The sequence below is a fragment of the Terrapene carolina genome, unplaced genomic scaffold (assembly GCF_002925995.2).
Source record: "Terrapene carolina triunguis isolate 2854851 unplaced genomic scaffold, T_m_triunguis-2.0 Scaffold95, whole genome shotgun sequence".
NCBI lineage: Eukaryota > Metazoa > Chordata > Testudines > Emydidae > Terrapene > Terrapene triunguis.
In genome coordinates, this window is record NW_020664446.1 from 28440090 (window position 1) to 28460147 (window position 20058).

General features: G+C 45.3%; 1 protein-coding gene across 1 annotated transcript in view; it reads right to left on the minus strand.

Annotated features, from left to right (window-relative positions):
- The window catches only part of CFAP46 (cilia and flagella associated protein 46), a 195461-nt gene that overhangs the window by 25950 nt on the left and 149453 nt on the right, over window positions 1-20058 (minus strand). The window contains exons 49-53 of the mRNA XM_026651052.1: window positions 18771-18850; window positions 17898-18079; window positions 9081-9202; window positions 8552-8634; window positions 3232-3396 (exon numbers count right to left, since the gene is read on the minus strand). Of these exons, the coding sequence (XP_026506837.1) occupies window positions 3232-3396; window positions 8552-8634; window positions 9081-9202; window positions 17898-18079; window positions 18771-18850 (632 nt within the window). The remainder of the gene's footprint in view (window positions 1-3231; window positions 3397-8551; window positions 8635-9080; window positions 9203-17897; window positions 18080-18770; window positions 18851-20058) is intronic.

A 20058-nucleotide genomic window follows, 5' to 3' on the forward strand; every position in this document is an offset into this window, starting at 1 on the left:
GGTAGGCACATGTGGGCTGCCTGTCCCCACCCCCACCCCCACCCCCAGCTACAGTAAAAGGTGAAGATGTTGGGGCTGCCAGCCCTAGGCAGCCAGAGCCAGCAGCTGCACTGGGTTCTGCCCTGCTTTCACATCTCCCCACCCCACCCCCCTGCCAGGAGTAGTACTTGCTGTTTTTACACACACACACACACACACACACACTTGCAGTCTGACCCAGGGAAAGAAGCTGCCTGCCAGAGCTGAGGAGGGAGCTCAGCTGCTGCTGAAGCCTGGCCTGGTGTGTCAACCTCCATTCCCATTCCTGAGGTATCCGTAACTCTGATCTTCTACTGTATTATTTAGGAAGGAAAAAGCATATGCATACTGTATTATTACTGTATGTCAATTTAGGAAGGAAAAAGCAAATGAACAAATACAAATGGAGAATAAATGGCTAGTACTGTTGAAAAGGAACTAGGCATTATAGTGGATCACAAATTGAATATGAGTCAACAATGTGATGTAGTTATGAAAAAGGCCAATTTCATTCTGGGGTGTATTAACAGGAGGGTTGTATGCAAGAACATGGCACGTAACAATGCTGTGCTCGGCATTGGTGAGGCCTATATTGGAATATTGTTTCCAGTTCCAGGAGCAACACTTTAGGAAAGATGTGGACAAATTGGAGAGAGTCCAGAAGACAGCAACAAAAATGATAAAATGTTTAGAAAACCTGACCTGTGAGGAAAGGTTAAAAAATGGGGCATGTTTAGTATTAGTCATGACTCAGGGGTCTCAAACCCAGGTCCTCAGAGTCTATGGGAGAAACCATATTCTAACCCTCCATCTAACAGTCTGCTAAAAATGGCTTACCTGTGAAGCCCAGCCCCAAGGTGAGGCTCTGCCCCTGAGGTCAGATTGGCAGAGCCCCAGAGCAGGTGATTGGTCCACTAGCCCTACTTAAGCCAGTGGCAGGAACAGGAAAGTTTCTGAACAACTGGGCTTCACTCTGCTCTGTACTGTGTGCCTTTTGCTTCTTGATTTCTTGGCATCCTGAACTAGCCTGACTTCTGGTATCTGACTTGTGGTTCAGGACCTCCAGTTTGTCTCCTGCTTCTGATCTCCTGGAATTCTGACCCAGCTGACTCCTGTCTTGTGACTGCAGACTCTGGCTCTGACTACTAGGTCTGGATCCCCAGGATGCAATGGTGACAGCCTTGAGAAAAGATGACTGAGGGCGACCTGATAACAGTCTTCAAATATGTTAAGGGCTATTATAAAGAGCATGGTGATCAATTGTTTTCCATGTCCACAGAGGGTAGGACAAGAAGTAATAGGTTTACTCTGCAACAAGGGAGATTTAAGTTAGATATTAGGAACAACTTTCTAAATATAAGGGTAGTGAAGCTCTGGAATAGGTTTCCAAGGGAGGCTGTGGAATCCCCATCATTGGAGGTTTTTAAAAATCGGTTGAACAAACACTGGTAACAGATGGTCTAGATTTGCTTGGTCCTGCCACAGAGCAGGAGATTGGACTTGATGACTTCTGGAGGCCCCTTCCAGCCCTACATTTCTATGATTCTATGAATGTTGGTTGCACAGAGGGATATGCAAATCAATCAGGAGATGATCTAATTCAGTGAGTACCCTTAGAAAGCAGAACAGCCCTCTTCTAATGGAGAGGAGGCAGGGGTATATGAAACTTTACAAGCTTGATCTCCATTCAAACAAATTTTGTTTATGGATATACTGACAAAGCCTTCTCAACTGGGTTTGAGTTCTCTGGGCATGTAATACAAGCCATCCTTTTCACACAATTCTCCCATATTTTCTGATCAAGATTTTGCAGCAATCGCTCAGTGGATCAAAAGAAATATGTAGCTCTCAGTGTAATCTCAGCTAAATATAAAGGAAAATGGTTCAGTAGTTTTGAAGTAACGTCTTAAAACTTATTCACATATTGTTTTATGTTAGGGCTTGTCTGTACATCAAGTTAGTGTGTTGCAAGCCGAAGAGTGTGAATCTACAGCGAAAAAGCTTGCCATGCATTAATTGGCTGCATGGACCCCACTACTGCACACTAAAGTTCCACAGTGTTCTTTGACACAGACCCTTTAGTGCATGGCAATAGGGTCCCCCTGACAAGTTACTACGTGGCAAGCTAGTGTCCTATACATTCACACCCTGGCTTGCTGTGCACTAGATTGCTTTGCTAAATCTGAATTTTTCAATTTAGCTTCTTTGTTCTGTTCTCTGCTCTGACAGCCACTTCAACTGTTACAGCTCTTAGAACAACTTGTGTAATCTAAATGTTGCAAGACCTTTTAAAGTCCAACAAACTTTACAAGCGCTTTAAGGAAGTCCAGGATATTTTAAATTAGAGGCCTTGGAAGCAGATATTGTACTGACACTTTCTTCTTTCATATACATCACAAGTGAATATCTAGATTGATGCAGCAGTTAGACGGCAGAATATTGAGGGCAGCAAGGTGTTGCAATCCACCCTCCAATCTTCGAATTGAATTGTGCACTTCTCCACCACATGTTTGACCATCCGCATTGCTAACCTTCAGTCACACTGTGAAGTTTGGGCGAAGCTAAATTTCTGCATTGTGACAGCCACTCTGGCTGTTCCAGTCACTAGTCTGTTAAGTCTAGTCCAGGATCACATACCACATTACAAACAGGGGGATGTAAGTTAGGGCTTCTGAAATTCGTCACCATGCCTGTCTCTATCCCAGAGTTGCTGCCACAATGGGAAGACATAGCTGTTAGTCCTGATATGCCTTTGTCCATCTGAGATTGGCACTGGGCTGGTAATGCTGGACATGGGAGCATGAACAGCCGCTGCAAAAGATGTTGCAAAATCAGTCATGCAGGAAATGCAGATAAAGTGGCTGTACATAGAACTTGGATAAGTCTTTCAGCTGTATGGTCAAAATGTAGGTTACAGAGAGGTGACAGACTCCTAGCATGGATTCAGTCTTGGTGACTTTTTTTTTTTTTTTAGAAAAAGAACAGCTCACACTGTAATGGTATTATAAGTCTGGACATTACTGAAAAATTATAGTATGTTTTCATATACTTTTCTCAAAAGATATTCCAGCCAATATTACTAGGAAACTTTTGGGTATGAAATCTTGTCTCATAGTCAAATATATTCAACATAAAAGAAATAAATAACATAATAAATAATTGATTTTATGATCTCATCATTTCTGAATGCAAAGAATATTCGTGTAATTGTACCTGGTTCTTCTACATGTATTCGATTGTAGAGAATTTGGAGAGAAAAGTCTCTGGATACAGAACTTATTGCCTCCTCTTGAAAGGTATTTAGTGCTTCCAGAGGTAACTCCATAAGTAGTTTGTCTGCTAGTAATATCACACAATCACCTAAATCCATAAGTCCACCTGGTATAAGAAAAATGAGATATTTAGTAATTCATCAGAAATATGTTAATAATTAAAATTACCTGGGAATATGGAGTTTCTTCTTTATCCCACTGCACAAAATGCTTTTTAAATAATGTTATATTATATTTTAATATTAATAATTTAATAATAATATTCTGGATAATTCCCTTCATCCAAAGAGAGGCTCTGCAAACTTCCTAGGATATGCATTTGTGGAGCCTAATCCTCCTTCAGAGGAGAAAGTATCTCATTAACAACCATACTGTCCCTCGACCAATGTCACATGAATTTGACATATATGCAGTTTCCACCATGGGAATAATATTAGGAAATGCACTGACTTGCCCATTCTGACATGCAACATCCTAACAAAAAGGCAAGTTAAATGAATTTCAGTCAGAGTACACTTTTAAAGGAGCTGTTAACCAAAGACAGCAGTATCTTTCTGTATGAAACAAAACAAAACGGTTACTTACCTTCTTGTAACTGTTCTTCGAGATGCATGCATACGTCCATTCCACTATAGGTATGTGTGCATTTGTGCACTGGTGTTAGAGAGTTTTTCCTAGAGGACCCTGTAAGGGCAGCCACACATGTGCCCTGGTTTCCCTTATGCTTGGAACTGAGGGTATAAAGGGTGAAGCTGTCTTGTTCGTCCTTCAGTTCCCTCATACTGGAATCTTAGATGACAGGCAGGAGGGTGGGTCATGGAACGGACATATGCAACACAGCTCGAAGAAGAACAGTCATGAGAAGGTAAGTAACCATTTTTTATTTGAGTGATTTCATATGTTCATTGCACTGCAGATGACTCCCAAACTGTTTTCAATGGAGGCGAGACAAGGAGTGTCATCTGAAAAGGGAATGGAGGGCTACTTTCCCTACATTTGAATTGTCCCTTGATGTTGTAGTAATCGCATAATGTCTAGAAAATGTTCATACAGAGGCCACTCTACAAATGTCAACAATAGGGACCATTCCCATAAAGGCAGCAGAGGCCAAATGTGCCCTAGCTGAATGTGCTGGCATTTTCTCAGGAGTCATCAGACCTTCAGCAGCATACAACATAGCAATGCAGCTGGTAATCCATTTAGAAAGTCGTTGTGCCATAATAGGATGGCCTCTCATTCTTTCCATATAGGAAACAAAGAGTTGGGAAGAAACCCAAAAGGTTTTTGTTCTATGTAAAAAGCAAAGGGATCGGTGCACATCTAGAGAATGCCGCTTTTCCCCCAACTTTATGAGCAGGTGGCTTTGGAAAAAAGACTGGTATGTATGACTGATTAAAGTGACAATCAGATAGTACCTTGGATAAGAACTTAGGGTGAGGCCCAGGTTGCACTTATCCTTGAAGAATGTCATATAAGGAGTGTCTATTACCAGAGAATGCAGCTACCTCACTCTCCTTGCTAATAAAAAGGCCATCTTAGCCAAGTGATGTTACATTGAGTAAGAGGCTAAGGACTCAAATGGATTTGTTTGATGGTTAATTTTTTTATCTTGTTTAAACTCAGTTTCTAAAGTTCTACTGAGAACTAGCAACTTCATTAAATGACTGCTCTGCCCCGTATCTTACACATTCACACTCCTGCAGCTGTGCTGTCTTTGAGTGTGTGAAAGAGAACTACCTGCCAGCCAGAGAAGCGCCTGATCTCAGATCTCTCTCCTTTGTTACATTACACTGTGCGAGTAAAAAAAAAAAAAAGCTATCTTCTAACTTAAAAATCTCACTTCAGACTTTATCTGCTATAAATTTTAGAATACTTTTACATTGTGTGTTGTGTGTTTCTAACTACAGTTGTCGAATGTGTTAATATCCTACACTCCAAACTAGCCTCATTTCCATTTTGTGTGTCAGGAAATTTAAATTGTTACAGGTTTACCTTTGTTTATTCCAATAACTAAGAGCACTGTGCTCCTTTATTTACTTTTCTGCATATCAATCTTGCTAGTGTTTATACCGCCTCATATATTTGTGCTTTGTCTATGACTACCTGAACCTAAAAAGTTTGTTATGCAATTTAACTGAAAGACAAACAGCTTTTCACACCTAACTCCTATTTTCTAAACTGTTCATGTTGATTCAATTTAAGCATCACCCTAGGTTTTGTGTACACTGGACTTTCGTCTGTAAAACTTTTGTCACTCAGGGTGTGTGAAAAAAACACCGCCCCTCCCCCGAACGACAAAAGTTTTACGGACAAAAAACACTGGTGTGAACAGTGTTTTGTCGGTGGGAGAACTCTCCTGTCAACAAAGCTACCGCTGCTCGTTGGGGGTGGAATTTTTTTGTTGGCGGGAGAGCTCTCTCTTGCCGACAAAGAGTGGCTACACTGTGCGACTTTTAGCGGCACGACTGTAGCAGCACAGCTGTGTCGCTAAAAGGTGTGTAGTGTAGACGTAGCCTTATACGCTACTTTTTAGACTCCTTTGTTGTTCACCACTTCCAAACTAGCCTATTAATTCCACCAACCCAAAGAGGATGCTACCTGCTCTCCATTATGCCCCAACTTTTATGTGTTATCGCAACAATTTCCAGCTAGGCATGTGTATCTGAACACTGATTAATATTGAACTGTAACTGTCATATGACCTCAAACTTATTTTTTTACATCTAATGCTTAGTCCTAGAATTCTAGTTTCTTATGACAAAATTGAGAAGAATTATTAGTTGTTTTGCAAGCTTTGTTTGTTAGTATATTTAGTTTATTAGTTTTTAATAATTGTTTTTCTTCAGTTTAAGAGATTTTTTATATTAAGTTGAGTTAATGTTGTAACCTAGTTTATTTTCACTGAATTTACCTTGGTTATTCGATATTATCTTACTTAATGTGTGCACTGAATTGTTAGCAATACTTAGCTGTTAGCCTCTCTCAGTAAGAGACAAATATTCTTTGGTAAGTTTAGTGCCTTGAGTAATTGATTGAATAGCATGGTTGTTGATTCTCATGACTTTTTGAGTTTTATCCTTCTATGATACTAGTTCTGTCATAGATAATCAAATTTTGTTGTGATTTTGTTCTTTTGTTTTAGAATTTCATAGTTAATTAGAAGTTGATTTTAACTATTAATAACTTATTGCTCATTTATATTTCATTTGTTATACTGAAATCATTTGCATATTATTGATTGATTTTGTATATTTTTCCTTGTTATTTTAGTTACTTCAATAAACATTCTCTTTATTTCAACATCAAGTTCAGTTGCTGATTTTGAGACATCAGCTACTGCATTAAAAGAACCTTGTGACGAAATTAGTGGGAGTTACACTTTCTGAGATAGTCTCTTGAATAGGCTGTATCAATAATTCCATCTATTTAATTGTTCTATGTCCCAGTTATCCATTTTGAGAATTTTTTTTAATGTTTTAAATAATTTTTAGACCCAATTATCTGGTGCTTAGATACTCATTTCCACTCCACTTGTGAATGGGACACATGCGCTGAGCTTGTATATAACCCAAATGAGCTCCTCCCACCTCATGGTAGAAACATCTGTTACCCTAGTCATAGTAGGGAGAGCTGGTGAGAATGGGATTTCCCAGCACACATTGTCCTGGTTCATCCACCAATCCAGGGTTAACAATACTCTGTCTGGAATGTGTACCAACTTGTCCAGATGGCATACCTGGGGGCAGCAGACCAATTTTAGCCATGCCTGCATACCTTGGAGATGGAGCCTGGTATGTTGGGTCACATATATACAAACTGTCAGGAATCAGGGCCTGCAACAGAAGCTAGTCTCCAGGCAACCAGATAAACGCAGCTGGCCTGTAGTATGGTGCCTGATTGGCTTTGCCATCTGATTGATTGGAATAGTCAGAAGACTGGCTCGTAAGGCCAGCAGCAGAAGTTCAGTGGCTGCTCAAAGCATTTGCTCACAGATACTTCTGTGCATGCTTGTTTCCAACCTGCCTCCTACCTTGTTCCAGTCTTGCTCCTCTTCTGCACCCAGCCTTGCTTTTGCCTTGCCTCACTCTAGGTAACCCGGTTCTGATCCACAGCTCCGATTCCTGACCTCTGACTTTGACCCTGACCCTTGGCTCTCGCACCAGGCCTCTGACTCCAGCTGTAATACTTGGCTCTAATTCCTGGCTATTGACTCCTATTCTAACCACTAGGCCTGAGTCCTGCTTTGACCATTAGGCCTGACTCCTGGTCCAACCAGTAGCATGACCATCCACGTCCTGGTCACTGACAGTGCCTCTTTGAGGATGACTCTAGTGAAGGAGATCTCCTCATGTATCTGTCAGATGGCAAGGCCCAGAAAGCACTCTTCAAAGGAGTGGTGGATGAGCTCCCCTGCACAGACCGACTGGGCTCTGATACTGGACAAAGAGCAGACTCTGTGAGATGGTGTCTAAAGTGCACTTGTCTTCCTCATCCTTGATTTAAATCAGGTGTCCGAGCTGTCACTATCTCTAATGTAGCTGAGTAACTTTCCCATCCCCAGCCACAGAACAAAGCAGTCCATAATTTGAGTCCTGGACCTGTTTATCTCCCTCTCGCTTTCTCCTCTTAGAGCTTCTTAGGGGAGAAATTCAAGCACCAAGGATGTGTCCACACTACAGAGATTGTACCAGCATGGCTATATCGGTATAGCCCCCTAGCATAGATGCAGCCTGCACTGAAAGGAACTGTAGGAACACCACCTCTCCAAATGATATTAGGGCACAGCTACACTAGAGTTTACAGCAGCGCAGCTACACCGATGCAGCTGTGCCGCTGTAAGCTCTCTAATGTAGCCGCTCTAAGCCAACAGGAGTGATGGCCATTAGTCCTATTTATGGGCTTGTACTAACCCCCACAGCCTAGAAGAGTGGAGGAGAAGATGAATATGGAGACTGATGGACCCCAGAAAAGTTCTCTCTTTTTGACCTTCTGCAATGGGTCATCTTTTCTCCCAAACAGATTGGCTTACTATGGGCTTGTGCAGCTTTGAAGATGGTAGATAATCTAAGCAGCTATTTTGCAGGCATAATCAAATACTTGGACATGTAGAGTAAATGTCCTAAATTGCACTTACAACTATTTGTACTTACAAACTGTTGCCGGGATGGGGTGTATGTGTGTGTGGGGGAGAGGGGGGGCAGGATGTGCGTGTCAGTATTTCAAAATCTGTCCCTACATATTATTTTCTAGATATGACATACCTTGTAATCCAGTATTTTTCGTCTCCTTATCTTTGGCTTTTGTTTTTCCTGATTCTGCTGTTGAAATTGATGGACTCTGCTGTCTGAAAATAAGAATTATGTCTCAAAATACTACATATATCATGGCAAACTTGGATTTTCAAAGCATTGTAAAGTAAATAAGTGTCTAAATCTCACTGAAATTTAGTGGATGTTGGAGGGACTAACTCCCTTAGGTTCCTTGGTAAATGCAAGCCTTAAATAGTTTAATGATAATGTTTCAACACTGATTTTAACACTATATAACTTTTGTTATACAATAACATTTAACAGTGATGGCCATTAGTCCTATTTAAGACCTGATTCTGCAAAGACTTACATATATTACCTTTAAGAACATAAGTAGTTCTTTTCATGGGTCTATTCCTGCTTAAAACTAAGCATGTGTGTACGTTTTTGCAGGATCAAGAACTAACTTCATAAATATTTTTAATGTTAATTTTAATATGATTTAGAAAAGGAGATGAAAAAACATTTGTAAAGATCTTACCTAAAATCAGTAAAATCAAATACTGGCAAAACTGGTTTCAGATATTCTTCCATGGCTTTTAAAATATCAGAGAAATCTGATGTAAAATTTTTCTCATTTTCATTTACGTTCCCTGTTAGATTCTATCATATAAATAAAAAAAATCATTAGAATGCTTACAAAGTTCAATGACAACAAAGATGGGAAGTACAATAGGTTAATCAGGGCTAAATTGAATAATTATAATTGAAGCATTATAAAATGAAAATAAACAATTTTCCTTAAATCACTGAATTAATTATGTTTCAAAATTGTTCTCTCTGAACGCTTTATTAACGTCAGCATTTTGTTGACAATCCCTTCTCTAATGCAAGAATCAGTGCAATAATGCCTGGGGATATAAAATGGGATATTTTAGCCACAAATACTTTATACTGAAAACAAGTGATTGCTGTAAAGAAGCTAGCTGGGAGGGGGAGGAGGAGGAAGAAGAGAGAAGACCAGGAAAAGAGAGAAGTAAAGTGATGGCACAAATCAAGGAATAGTAGATGGGAGTGGTAGAGAAAAGGTATAGCCCCAGAGGAAGAGAGACTGATGAGGGACTCAAACAAATTGAAGAAAACAGATGGGAAGAGAACTGACAGGCAAAGATGAAAGGAGGTGGAAGAAGAAATGGACAGAGAGGAGGGAGAGTAGATTAGAAATAAAAGGAAGAGGGAAATAACTGAATAGCATAGAAAGGAAAAGTTAAAAACACATACAAATTTAATTTTACATTGAAAGGTCCATTTTTTATAGCTATCTCACCACAGTCTCCATTTGTGTGGGTGTAACTGTGTGTGCGCGCGAATACTTACACATGCAGTTGTGAAGTACTAAATGTCTGAATGTACAGTTGATAAATGCTATCGTATCCACATGCAGCAGATGGGTTCTGTGAAGTAAATTCTATCGTTTGCAGGCAAGTGAGAGCATTTATTAACTGAATAGGCAGGTGTTAGCCTTTCAAGTGTCATTACAGGTATCTGAATACATACAGTTCATATGCACACATGGAGGTCACTGTTTTAAAACTCTGGCCTTGTTCATTCTAACGTATGTTATCACGCTATTGCAATTCCCTATTGGTCAAAAGGAAGGGAGAGGAGAGGGAACCAAAATAACTATCACATAGCTCTCCGTAACAACTAAGGCTGGCTATGGCTACAAACAAAATCATCAATATTTTGCCTACCAGCTTTAATCAGGGTTTTTGCTGAGTGACTCTGGGATAGAAAAGATAAGGTTCTCCTTTTAGTTTTAAAATTCCTTCCTGATAATTGGCAGTGTTCAAAGATTTGTTTTAAAGCAAAAATAAGCATTTAAAGTTTTTAAAAAGCAAGGGTTCTCTTCTCAGATATGTTATTTATCACCCAGTTACATGTGTATCGTCACCTAATGACGAGAGGCCTGCTTTTACTAGTAGTGACTGTAGCAACCTGCATGAAACTTGGAGAAGTGCTGATTGCAGGAAAGAAGAGTCTGGAAGAGGCACCAAGAAGTCAGTCTGTGTGCAAATGACTTGAATGCTAGCTGCAATTGCAGCAAATCTGTAAATAGATGCTTTAAAATAAACCACCATTTCAGCTTTACAAGCACGGAGTCTTCTCACGTTATTATGCAGCACACGGGACATGAAACACTGACAATCATTTCCAGTTCAGACAAAGAATTATTTGATCAACCTTTTTTATTAAACTATAGATCGGGGTAGGCAACCTATGGCACGTGTGCCGAAGGCGGCACGCGAGCTGATTTTCAGTGGCATTCACACTGCCCAGGTCCTGCCACCGGTCCGGGGGGCTCTGCATTTTAATTTAATTTTAAATGAAGCTTCTTAAACATTTTAAAAACCTTATTTACTTTACATACAACAACAGTTTAGTTATATATTATAGACTTATAGAAAGAGACCTTCTAAAAACATTAAAATGTATTACTGGCACGCAAAACCTTAAATCAGAGTGAATAAATGAAGACTTGGCACACCACTTCTGAAAGGTTGCTGACCCCTGCTATAGATAAATAATAATGAAAAAAAAATAGTTGTTTTTCAGTGCTTTTGTTAGGAGGCTATAAGTTAAGAAACAAGTTTGGCATTTGAACATCACATATTGTATGCCTGTGAGAAAATTAACTACTGTGTGTAAAAGCATATCTAATCTAATGAAGCCAGAGTTCTTGAGTTGACATCAATTTCCTGTGATCTTGCAATCTAAACACAGTGAATAAATACTAAGGACCCAATCCTGCAATTACTTATGCAAGAGCTTAACTTTATGTACTGTGAGCAGTTCCATTGACAATGTAAAGTTAAGCACTATGTAAATCTTCACAGGATTGGGTTTTAATAGAGACCTAATGATTTTCAGGAATGCCTAAGGGAATTAAACCAATGGGGAGCTTGGTGCCTAATTCCTATAGTTTCTTTTCAAAACTTTCCCCCTAATTTTTATATATAAGTATAAATGACAAGCTCTTAAGATATACAATATTCCATTTGGGGAAAAATTATGAATCTCATTTTACATCAAAATTCCATCAGTCTAAATTGTTAAAGAAGTTCAAAGCTGTTGGAAAAAATCTCCATAACAACAACATCAGAACAACAAACTACTATTTAGAACAAAGAAAATAACGGTAAGTTTCAAAGTAGAGCATACACAGGAGATAATAGTTACAGAGCTTATAAGAAGTTGCATTCGGAAAGGACAGTTACCTGTTCCGTAACTGGCGTTCTTCGAGATGTGTTGCTCAGGTGTATTCCACTATAGGTGTGCATGCTCGCCACATGCACCGGTGCCGGAAGTTTTTCCCTTAGCAGTATCCGTAGAGGGGGAGCACCGCTGCGACCCCTGGAGTGGCGCCGACATATCGCGCCATAAAGGGGGCTGCGTGCTCCCCCCCACACTCAGTTCCTTCTTGCCAGACAACTCCGACAGAGGGGAAGGAGGGCGGGACGTGGAATACACCTGAGCAACACATCTCGAAGAACGCCAGTTACGGAACAGGTAACTGTCCTTTCTTCTTTGAGTGATTGCTCATGTGTATTCCACTATAGGTGACTCCAAGCTATCCCTGATGGAGGTGGGTAGGAGTTTAAGTGTAAAGATTTAAGGGTTACCCGGGCGGAGCACCGACCTACCAAACCCGGCGTCATCCCTTGCTTGGGACACGATCGCATAGTGCGATGAAAAAGTGTGGACAGAGGACCACGTAGCAGCCCTACAGATGTCCTGAATAGGGACATGAGCCACATAGGCCGCTGACGAGGCCTGGGCTCTCGTCGAATGGGCTTTCACAATAGGAGGCGGGGGAACCCCTGCCAGGTCGTAACAGGTGCGAATGCACAAAGTGATCCAGCGGAAGATCCGCTGGGTGGAGACCGGTCGCGCCCTCATGCGCTCGGCCGAAGCAATAAAAAGCTGGGGGGACTTCCTAAATGGCCTGGTTCTGTCTAAGTAAAAGGCCAGCGCTCTGTGCACGTCTAACATGTGCAGGTGGCGTTCCTCATTAGAGGAATAGGGCTTAGGACAGAGGATTGGGAGGAAAATATCCTGATCCATGTGGAAAGCCGAGACTACCTTCGGCAAAAAGGCAGGGTGAGGGCAGAGCTGAACCTTGTCCTTATGAAAGACCGTATATGGCGGTTCAGAGGTCAGGGCCCTGAGCTCGGAGACCCAGCGGGCTGAGGTGATAGCCACTAAGAACGCCACCTTCCACAACAGGTGGGACTACGAACACGTGGCTAACGCCTCAAAGGGAGGCCCTGTGAGGCAGGAGAGTACCATGTTTAGGTCCTAGAGCGGGACCGGGGGTCTGGCGTAAGGGAATGCCCGATCTAACCCTTTCAGAAACCGGGCTGTCATGTGATGTGAAGACACAGACAGGCCCTGCACCGGGGGATGGAAAGCTGAAATGGCCGCCAGGTGCACCCTGATGGAGGAGGGCGCCAGGCCTTGGGTCCTAAGGGACAGGAGGTAATCGAGGACAAGCTGGATAGACGCGGAAGAGGGAGAGGAACCTCTATCCCTCGCCCACATAGAGAAGCTATACCACTTAGCCAGGTAGGTTCGCCGCGTGTAGGGTTTCCTACTTTCCAGCAGGACCCTTCTTACATCCTCAGAACACCTCCCCTCCTCCTCATCTAACCATGAACCAGCCACGCTATCAGGTGGAGCACGGCTAGATTGGGATGGAGGAGACGACTTTCCTCCTGCGAGAGGAGGTCCGGGTGTAGCGGCAGCCTGCGAGGAGGGGCCGCTAAGAGTTGCAGCAGGGACCCGTACCAATGCTGACGGGCCCAATCCAGGGCTATGAGGATAATCCTCGCCCCGTCTGACTTTACCTTCTGCAGGACCCTGTCTATTAAGGGGAAGGGCGGGAAGGCGTACAACAGGGGCCCCGACCATGGGAACAGGAACGCATCCGATAGCGCCCCGTCGCCCTCTCACGCTCTGGAGCAGAATCGAGGACACTGTCGATTCTGGGCGGTGGCGAATAGGTCTACCTGGGGAGCACCCCACAGTAGGAAGATCCACCTGGCCAGCTCCTTGTGCAGGGACCACTCGTGCTGTTGGGAGAATAGCCTGCTCAGGCGGTCTGCGAGCGTGTTGCTCTTGCCGGGCAGGTAAAAAGCCCGCAGAAGTATATTGTGGGCTATACAGAACTCCCACAGGAGCTGGGCTTCCTGGCATAAGGCCCGAGAACGCGTGCCCCCCTGTTTGTTGACGTAATACATGGCGGTCGTGTTGTCCGTGAGGACTCTGACCACCCTCCCTTGTATGTGCTGGTGAAATGCCACGCACGCCAGGCGTACGGCCCTGAGCTCCCTGACATTTATGTGCAGGGTTAGTTCCCCTGGGTCCTGAAATCCCCCACGTGGGCTCCCCAGCCCAGGTCCGAGGCGTCCGACACTAGATCTAGTGAGGGAGGGGGCTCTCGGAAGGGAATACCCTGAAGCTTGTTGCTCGGGAGGGACCACCATTGGAGGTCTGCCACCACCTTGGGCGGCACTGTGACCACCTTGTCCAGGCCATCCCTGGCCTGGGAATACCGGGAGGCCAGCCAGAGCTGAAGGGGCTGCATCCGAAGTCTGGCATGTCTCACCACATAGGTGCAAGCTGCCATGTGGCCTAGGATTTGGAGGCACACCTGTGCTGGTTACTGGAAAGGCCGTGACCGAGGCGATGAGAGCCCGTGGGAGGGAGGCCATGGCTACCCAGGAATCTAACAGCGCGCCTATAAAGCTTATGCGCTGAACCGGAATTAACAGGGATTTCTCCTTGTTTACCAGTAGGCCTAGAGCCCTGCTGGTGTCTAGCAGGAAGCTCGTCTGCTGCTGCACCAGAGCGCGAGACTGGCCCTTGAGCAGCCAGTTGTCGAGGTAGGAGAAGATCTACAGCCCTTTCCTCCTGAGGTGGGCCGCCACCACCACCACCATACATTTTGTAAATACCCTGGGGGCAGTAGAAAGGCCAAAGGGGAGGACCGTAAATTGGAAGTGGTCCTGACCCACCAGGAAACGGAGGAAGCGCCTGTGACCCTCGAAAATGTGGATGTGAAAGTACGCATCCTGGAGGCCCAGCGCTGTAAACCAATCCCCCTGGTCTAGGGATGGAATAATAGAGGCCAGGGACACCATGCGGAATTTGCCACGCACCAGAAACTGGTTGAGATTCCGCAGGTCGAGGATGGGCAGAAGCCCGCCCTTCGCCTTGGGGATGAGGTGATACCTGGAGTAAAAGCCCCTGCCCTGGTATTCCCGTGGTACCCTTTCCACCGCTCCCAGAGAGAGGAGGCGCTCTACCTCCTGGCTGGGGGACAGTTGGGAGGGGTTGAAACAAACTGCAGCCTGTACCCTTGGGAGATGGTGCTGTGGACCCATTGGTCCAACGTTATATGGGACCACTGCAGTCGGAAGTCCGATAAAGGGTTTAGAAAAGGTAACTTTATTAACTGGGTGGGGGGTACACTGGCAACAGGCCCGGTGACCCCCCTCAACGAGTCAAAAACGCCGTTTTCCCGGCCGTTTGGCCTTCAAGGCCCCAGGCCGTGGGGCCGAGTGGGATTGGCGTTGGGACCGACGCCTTTGTTCCCTCTGCCGCTTAGGTGGGGGTTCATATCTGCCCCTAGCTTGCTGAGCAGAGGGTTGAGGCCTGGGCTTGCCCTTGGCAGGCGGGACGTACAGGTCTAGCTCTGCAGGGTGGTGTGGGAGTCCTTCATCCCGTGCAGACGGGTGTCTGTCTGTTCCTCGAAAAGGGCCTTGCTATCAAACGGCAGGTCCTGCATTATGGACTGGGAGTCTGACAACAGCCCCGAAAGCGAGAGCCACGACACCCGTCGCATGGAGACCGCGGAAGCCATCGAACGAGCGGCTGTGTCTGCTGCATCCGAAGCCGCCTGGAGAGCCGCTTTGGCGGCGGTCTCACCCTGCTCAATCAGCACCCGGAACTCCTTCGCATCCTTGTCAGGAATGAGGGGCTCAAACTTGGGGAGGGATCCCCCGAGATTAAACTCGTAACGACTCAGAAGCACCTGATAGTTGGCCACTCTGAGCTGGAAACTCGTTGACGAATAAACCTTTTTTCCAAAGATATCAAGTCTACGAGCGTCTTTGTCCTTTAGCGTGGGCGCGGGCTGACCATTCCGATCGCGGTGGTGGACTGACTTTACCACCAGGGAGTTTGGAGCTGGGCGGGTGTAAAGGTACTTGAGACCCCTTGCGGTGACAAAGTACTTCCTCTCGGCCTTCTTGGAAATCGGGCCAAGAGAGGCCGGGGTCTGCCAAAGGCCAGTGGTGATGTTGGCGACTCCCTGATGGAAAGGGAGCGCCACACGCCCCGGTACTGAGGAGGTGAGGACATTGAAGAGAGTATCGGAGGGCTCCTCCATCTCCTCGGCCCGGAGTTCGAGGTTGGCTGCCACCCTCCGAAGCAGCTCTTGATGTGCTTTAAAGTCCTCTTGGGAAGAGGGAGGTGGTACCACAACCGAATCGCCCTGTGCCAAAGAGGTGGACGGTGCAGTGCCTTCGGCGGCCAACGGCATCGTGAGCTCCACGTCTGGGTTCGGTGCCGGAGTTGGTGCCGGGGGTTCGGCGCCCACGGCCTGATCCCGGTGCTGGGGAGGTGACGCGGGTCGGTCCTGAGAGGCTCCCGCCACGGAGCGAGGTCCTGGCTGCGCAGGTGCCTGAGGCCACGGTGCCCACTGGCACCATTGTCCCTGCCAGGGCACGGCCTGGAACTGAGGTGCATCGGGCGGCAGGACTGGTTGTTCTTGCAGCGCGATGTGGCCCAGGGAGAGACGGCTGCGTACTGAAGCCGAAGTCCTGGAAGAGTGCACGGTACCGTGGGAACGACTGGAGCTGTCTCTATTGTGACGGCTCCTGCCCCGAGACTTCGTCCTGGACAATGTTGATAGGTAGATGTCCGAGGAACTGTCTCGCTGGACTCATTGTGGCGCCCGTGGCCACTGTGCCGTGGTGCCAGGGACTCTCGGGACGCGCTCCGGGCATGGCCTCTGCGATAGCGGGCACTTAAGTACGAGCACCGGTGCTGACGGCATCGAGACCTGTTCCTCTCGGAGCGGCTGGAAGAGGAACGGCGCCGTCTCTTGTCGCCTCTGCGACGGTGTCCAAGAGCGGAGGAGTGGGATCCGCTCGTTGAAGAGTCCGGACGCGGAGTTGACGTGTGTCTCGGGGCTCTGCTCAGCACCTCGACCCGGGACGGTGCCTCGACCCCCGACACCTCCGGGGAGGGCTGATGGGCGTCCAAAGGCGGCTTCCCACAGGACCAGGGGCCCGACTGAGGTGGCGCTCCCGGCACTGGAAGTGCTAAGATGTCACGCACGGCCTGAGCTGCCTCTGGCGTCGAAGGCATGCGTACCTCCAGCGAGGCTCGCGCGGACAGGACTGGACTACTCCGCTCATCCTGAGTCGGAGGTCTCTGTCCCGATGGGGATCGCGGGCTGCCCAACTCAGGTCTGGCCTCACCCCTGTCCTTCTCTCGGCGCCGCTGAGACTTCCCTGGCTTCTTAGCTGGGGAGCGGTGCCGGGACGTCGACGGCGCCTCGCTGCGCACCAAGGACGTGGTACCGGGTGCCGATTCGGAACAGCGCACCGGAGGCGCTTCGCCATGTGCCGAAGACGCGGAGCCCGGCGTCGGCTCGACGTGCCGGTGCCGGGGCCAATGCCGACTCCATTAAAAGAGCTCGGAGTCGGATCTCACGTTCCTTCTTCATCCGCGGCTTGAAGGAGCGGCAGATCTTGCACTTGTCACTAATGTGAGACTCGCCCAGACAGATTGTGTGGATCGCTTCTGGGCATGGAGTTGCGACAGGAGTCGCACGACTTGAAGCCTGGGTCACGGGGCATGCCCCGAGCCAGGCACTCGCGAAAGAAAGTTCAGTAAGGGAAGAGATCAGTGAAACTGGATACCACTAAGCTAGAAACGCTGCAGCTAAGCTAAGCTGGAGCAAGTTCCGACTACCTTCACTGGCGGCAAGAAGGAACTGAGGGTGGGGGGGAGCACGCAGCCCCCTTTATGGCGCGATATGTCGGCGCCACTCCAAGGGTCGCAGCGGTGCTCCCCCTCTATGGATACTGCTAAGGGAAAAACTTCCGGCACCGGTGCACGTGGCGAGCACGCACACCTATAGTGGAATACACCTGAGCAATCACTCGAAGAAGAATAAATGTTAAGAATTGTAGATGAGCGCTATTTTGCACAGCTTTTTGTTTTATCTTCCATATATATTTTGATGTCTCTTTTAAAAATAAAAATCCTAAATCAAATATATTACCATATCTATTTTGGGAGTAGTTTCTTGCCATTTTCGAAAGTCAATTTTCTCTACATGGAATTTCTTTTGTAATTCCTGTCTGAGGAGATTATTCATCCTTTCCTGTTTGTAAAGATGTACTTTTTCCAACAAAATCAAGATTGTATCAGGATTCACAGGAAAACGATAAACTTTAGCCCGCACTAATAAAAGAAAAAAAAGTAATTGAGAACATTTTCCTTCTAAAAAAATAATTTCCATATAGCCACATATTTTTTATATTTCACTTTGAATAATTCCAGTATATAAAGTGATAAAATATAGTATTAAATAATAGCACAATTATTTAGGTATGGTCAATATCGAGTTAAAAAACAGTAATATAAGTTTATCTTGAACTTGGAGACACAATGGCAGAAAGAGAATCAAGTATCTAAAAGCACATTCCCTGGTGCAGCAAGAAAAACGATTCTCCCCCCCCCCATGCTATTTGCATTTTATTATTATGACATATAATACTTTAAAACACACAAATCACGCCTCACTTATAAAAAGGGTATAACAATAAAAAGCTTACAATAACCATTTTTCTGACTATGACCATTTTTTGGCCCTCATAAACAACGCGATTAGATTATTGTAAATTTGGACTAGTGATAAGCACAGAAACAGTACATCTGTCATGCATATAACTTCCACTGGCATTAATGGGAATTATGTACATAAATTTCCAGGTATCAAGGTAAGACTATACTCCTTAGCACTCTGTCTTAAAATTATATCAATTGCTTGACTGCATGAATTAGATTTTCTTGTACTGAATGCAACAGTGAGAGCTATGGATCTCCTAACATCACCATTTTGATCACTTTATTTCTAAACAGAGACACTCACCCATTGGCTGACCTGGTTTTCCTTTCTGTTGTCCGCTACTGAGTTTTTGCTTATCAATCATTGCACTATACAACATTGATCTATGGAAAGCAATAAAAAACAGAATGGAATATTTGACTATTCACATATTCAGACCCTTCAGCCTTTCAAATAAGTAATCATTGCCCTCTAATGTTACATGTTCACATGCCCCGAGATGTATTAAGCACTCCTGAACTTGGGCAAGTGCCCAAATCTTGCAGACCAAGTCCAGAGCTGGCAAATCAGAGACTGCCAGATGTTCAGATCTGCTCCTGATTGCTTTTGAGGGATATAATCCTTAAACAGTAGGGGATCTAATAGACACAGAAAAAAATGGACTGAACCATGGAGTGGTTATCTTGTGGGCTGCTCCCTCAAGTAGACTGTTGGGGTGGCTGGCTACTACTGCAAAGATCCACATACAAGTGGCTGACTGGCACCTAGCTTGCTTCATGTGATCTCGTCAGAGCAGGAAAATTGATGAGACAAAGCACAATGAGCCACACTTACTCAAAATTGTTAAGATGTGGAGCCAGATCAATGAGCACTGTTAAATCCACCCACTATCCTGGTGGTTTTTGAATTGCTGCACTAATTTTCTTGTCCACCTCCTCCACTTTCTCAGGCTATGTCTACACAACAGCTGGAAAGATGCTTCCTAGCATGGGTAGACAGATGCACTAGCTCTATTTGAGTTAGCATGCTAAAAATAGCAGTGTGGCCACGGGCAGTAACTTGGGCTAGCTGACTTAGTATGTACCCAGGGGGTTGGGTGGGATTATACTTGGGTGGCTAATCGAAGTCGCCATGGCCACACTGCTATTTTTAGTGCGATAGCTCAAGCCTGTCTATCGGCATTGGAAAGCATTCTCCCAGATGCTGTATGCATATGCCCTTATGGGATTGGGGAAGGAGAGAAAAAAATCTCTGCTTTCAGGGAGCAGAAGAAAGGTAAAGAAGACAGCCTGCAGAATTGTAAGCAAACATCACCCAAGTATGTGTGTGAAAGCTTGGGGAGAAGGTTCTTTTGCTGCTACACTTGTTAAGAGACTTTCACTAATACATATCTGGTCCTTCAATCACTAAGTGTCACTCTTCCCACCATCTCTATAGGGATGTATAATGAAACATGGGGGCTGTAAAGAATAATTTTGTAGACCACGTTTAAGATTTTGGGTCTCTCCTGTCCACCCTGAGGAACAGAAAGAGAGAGAATTGTGGAAACTTAAAAATGACTTTAGGTTCATGTTTGAGTTTTGGTCAGTTC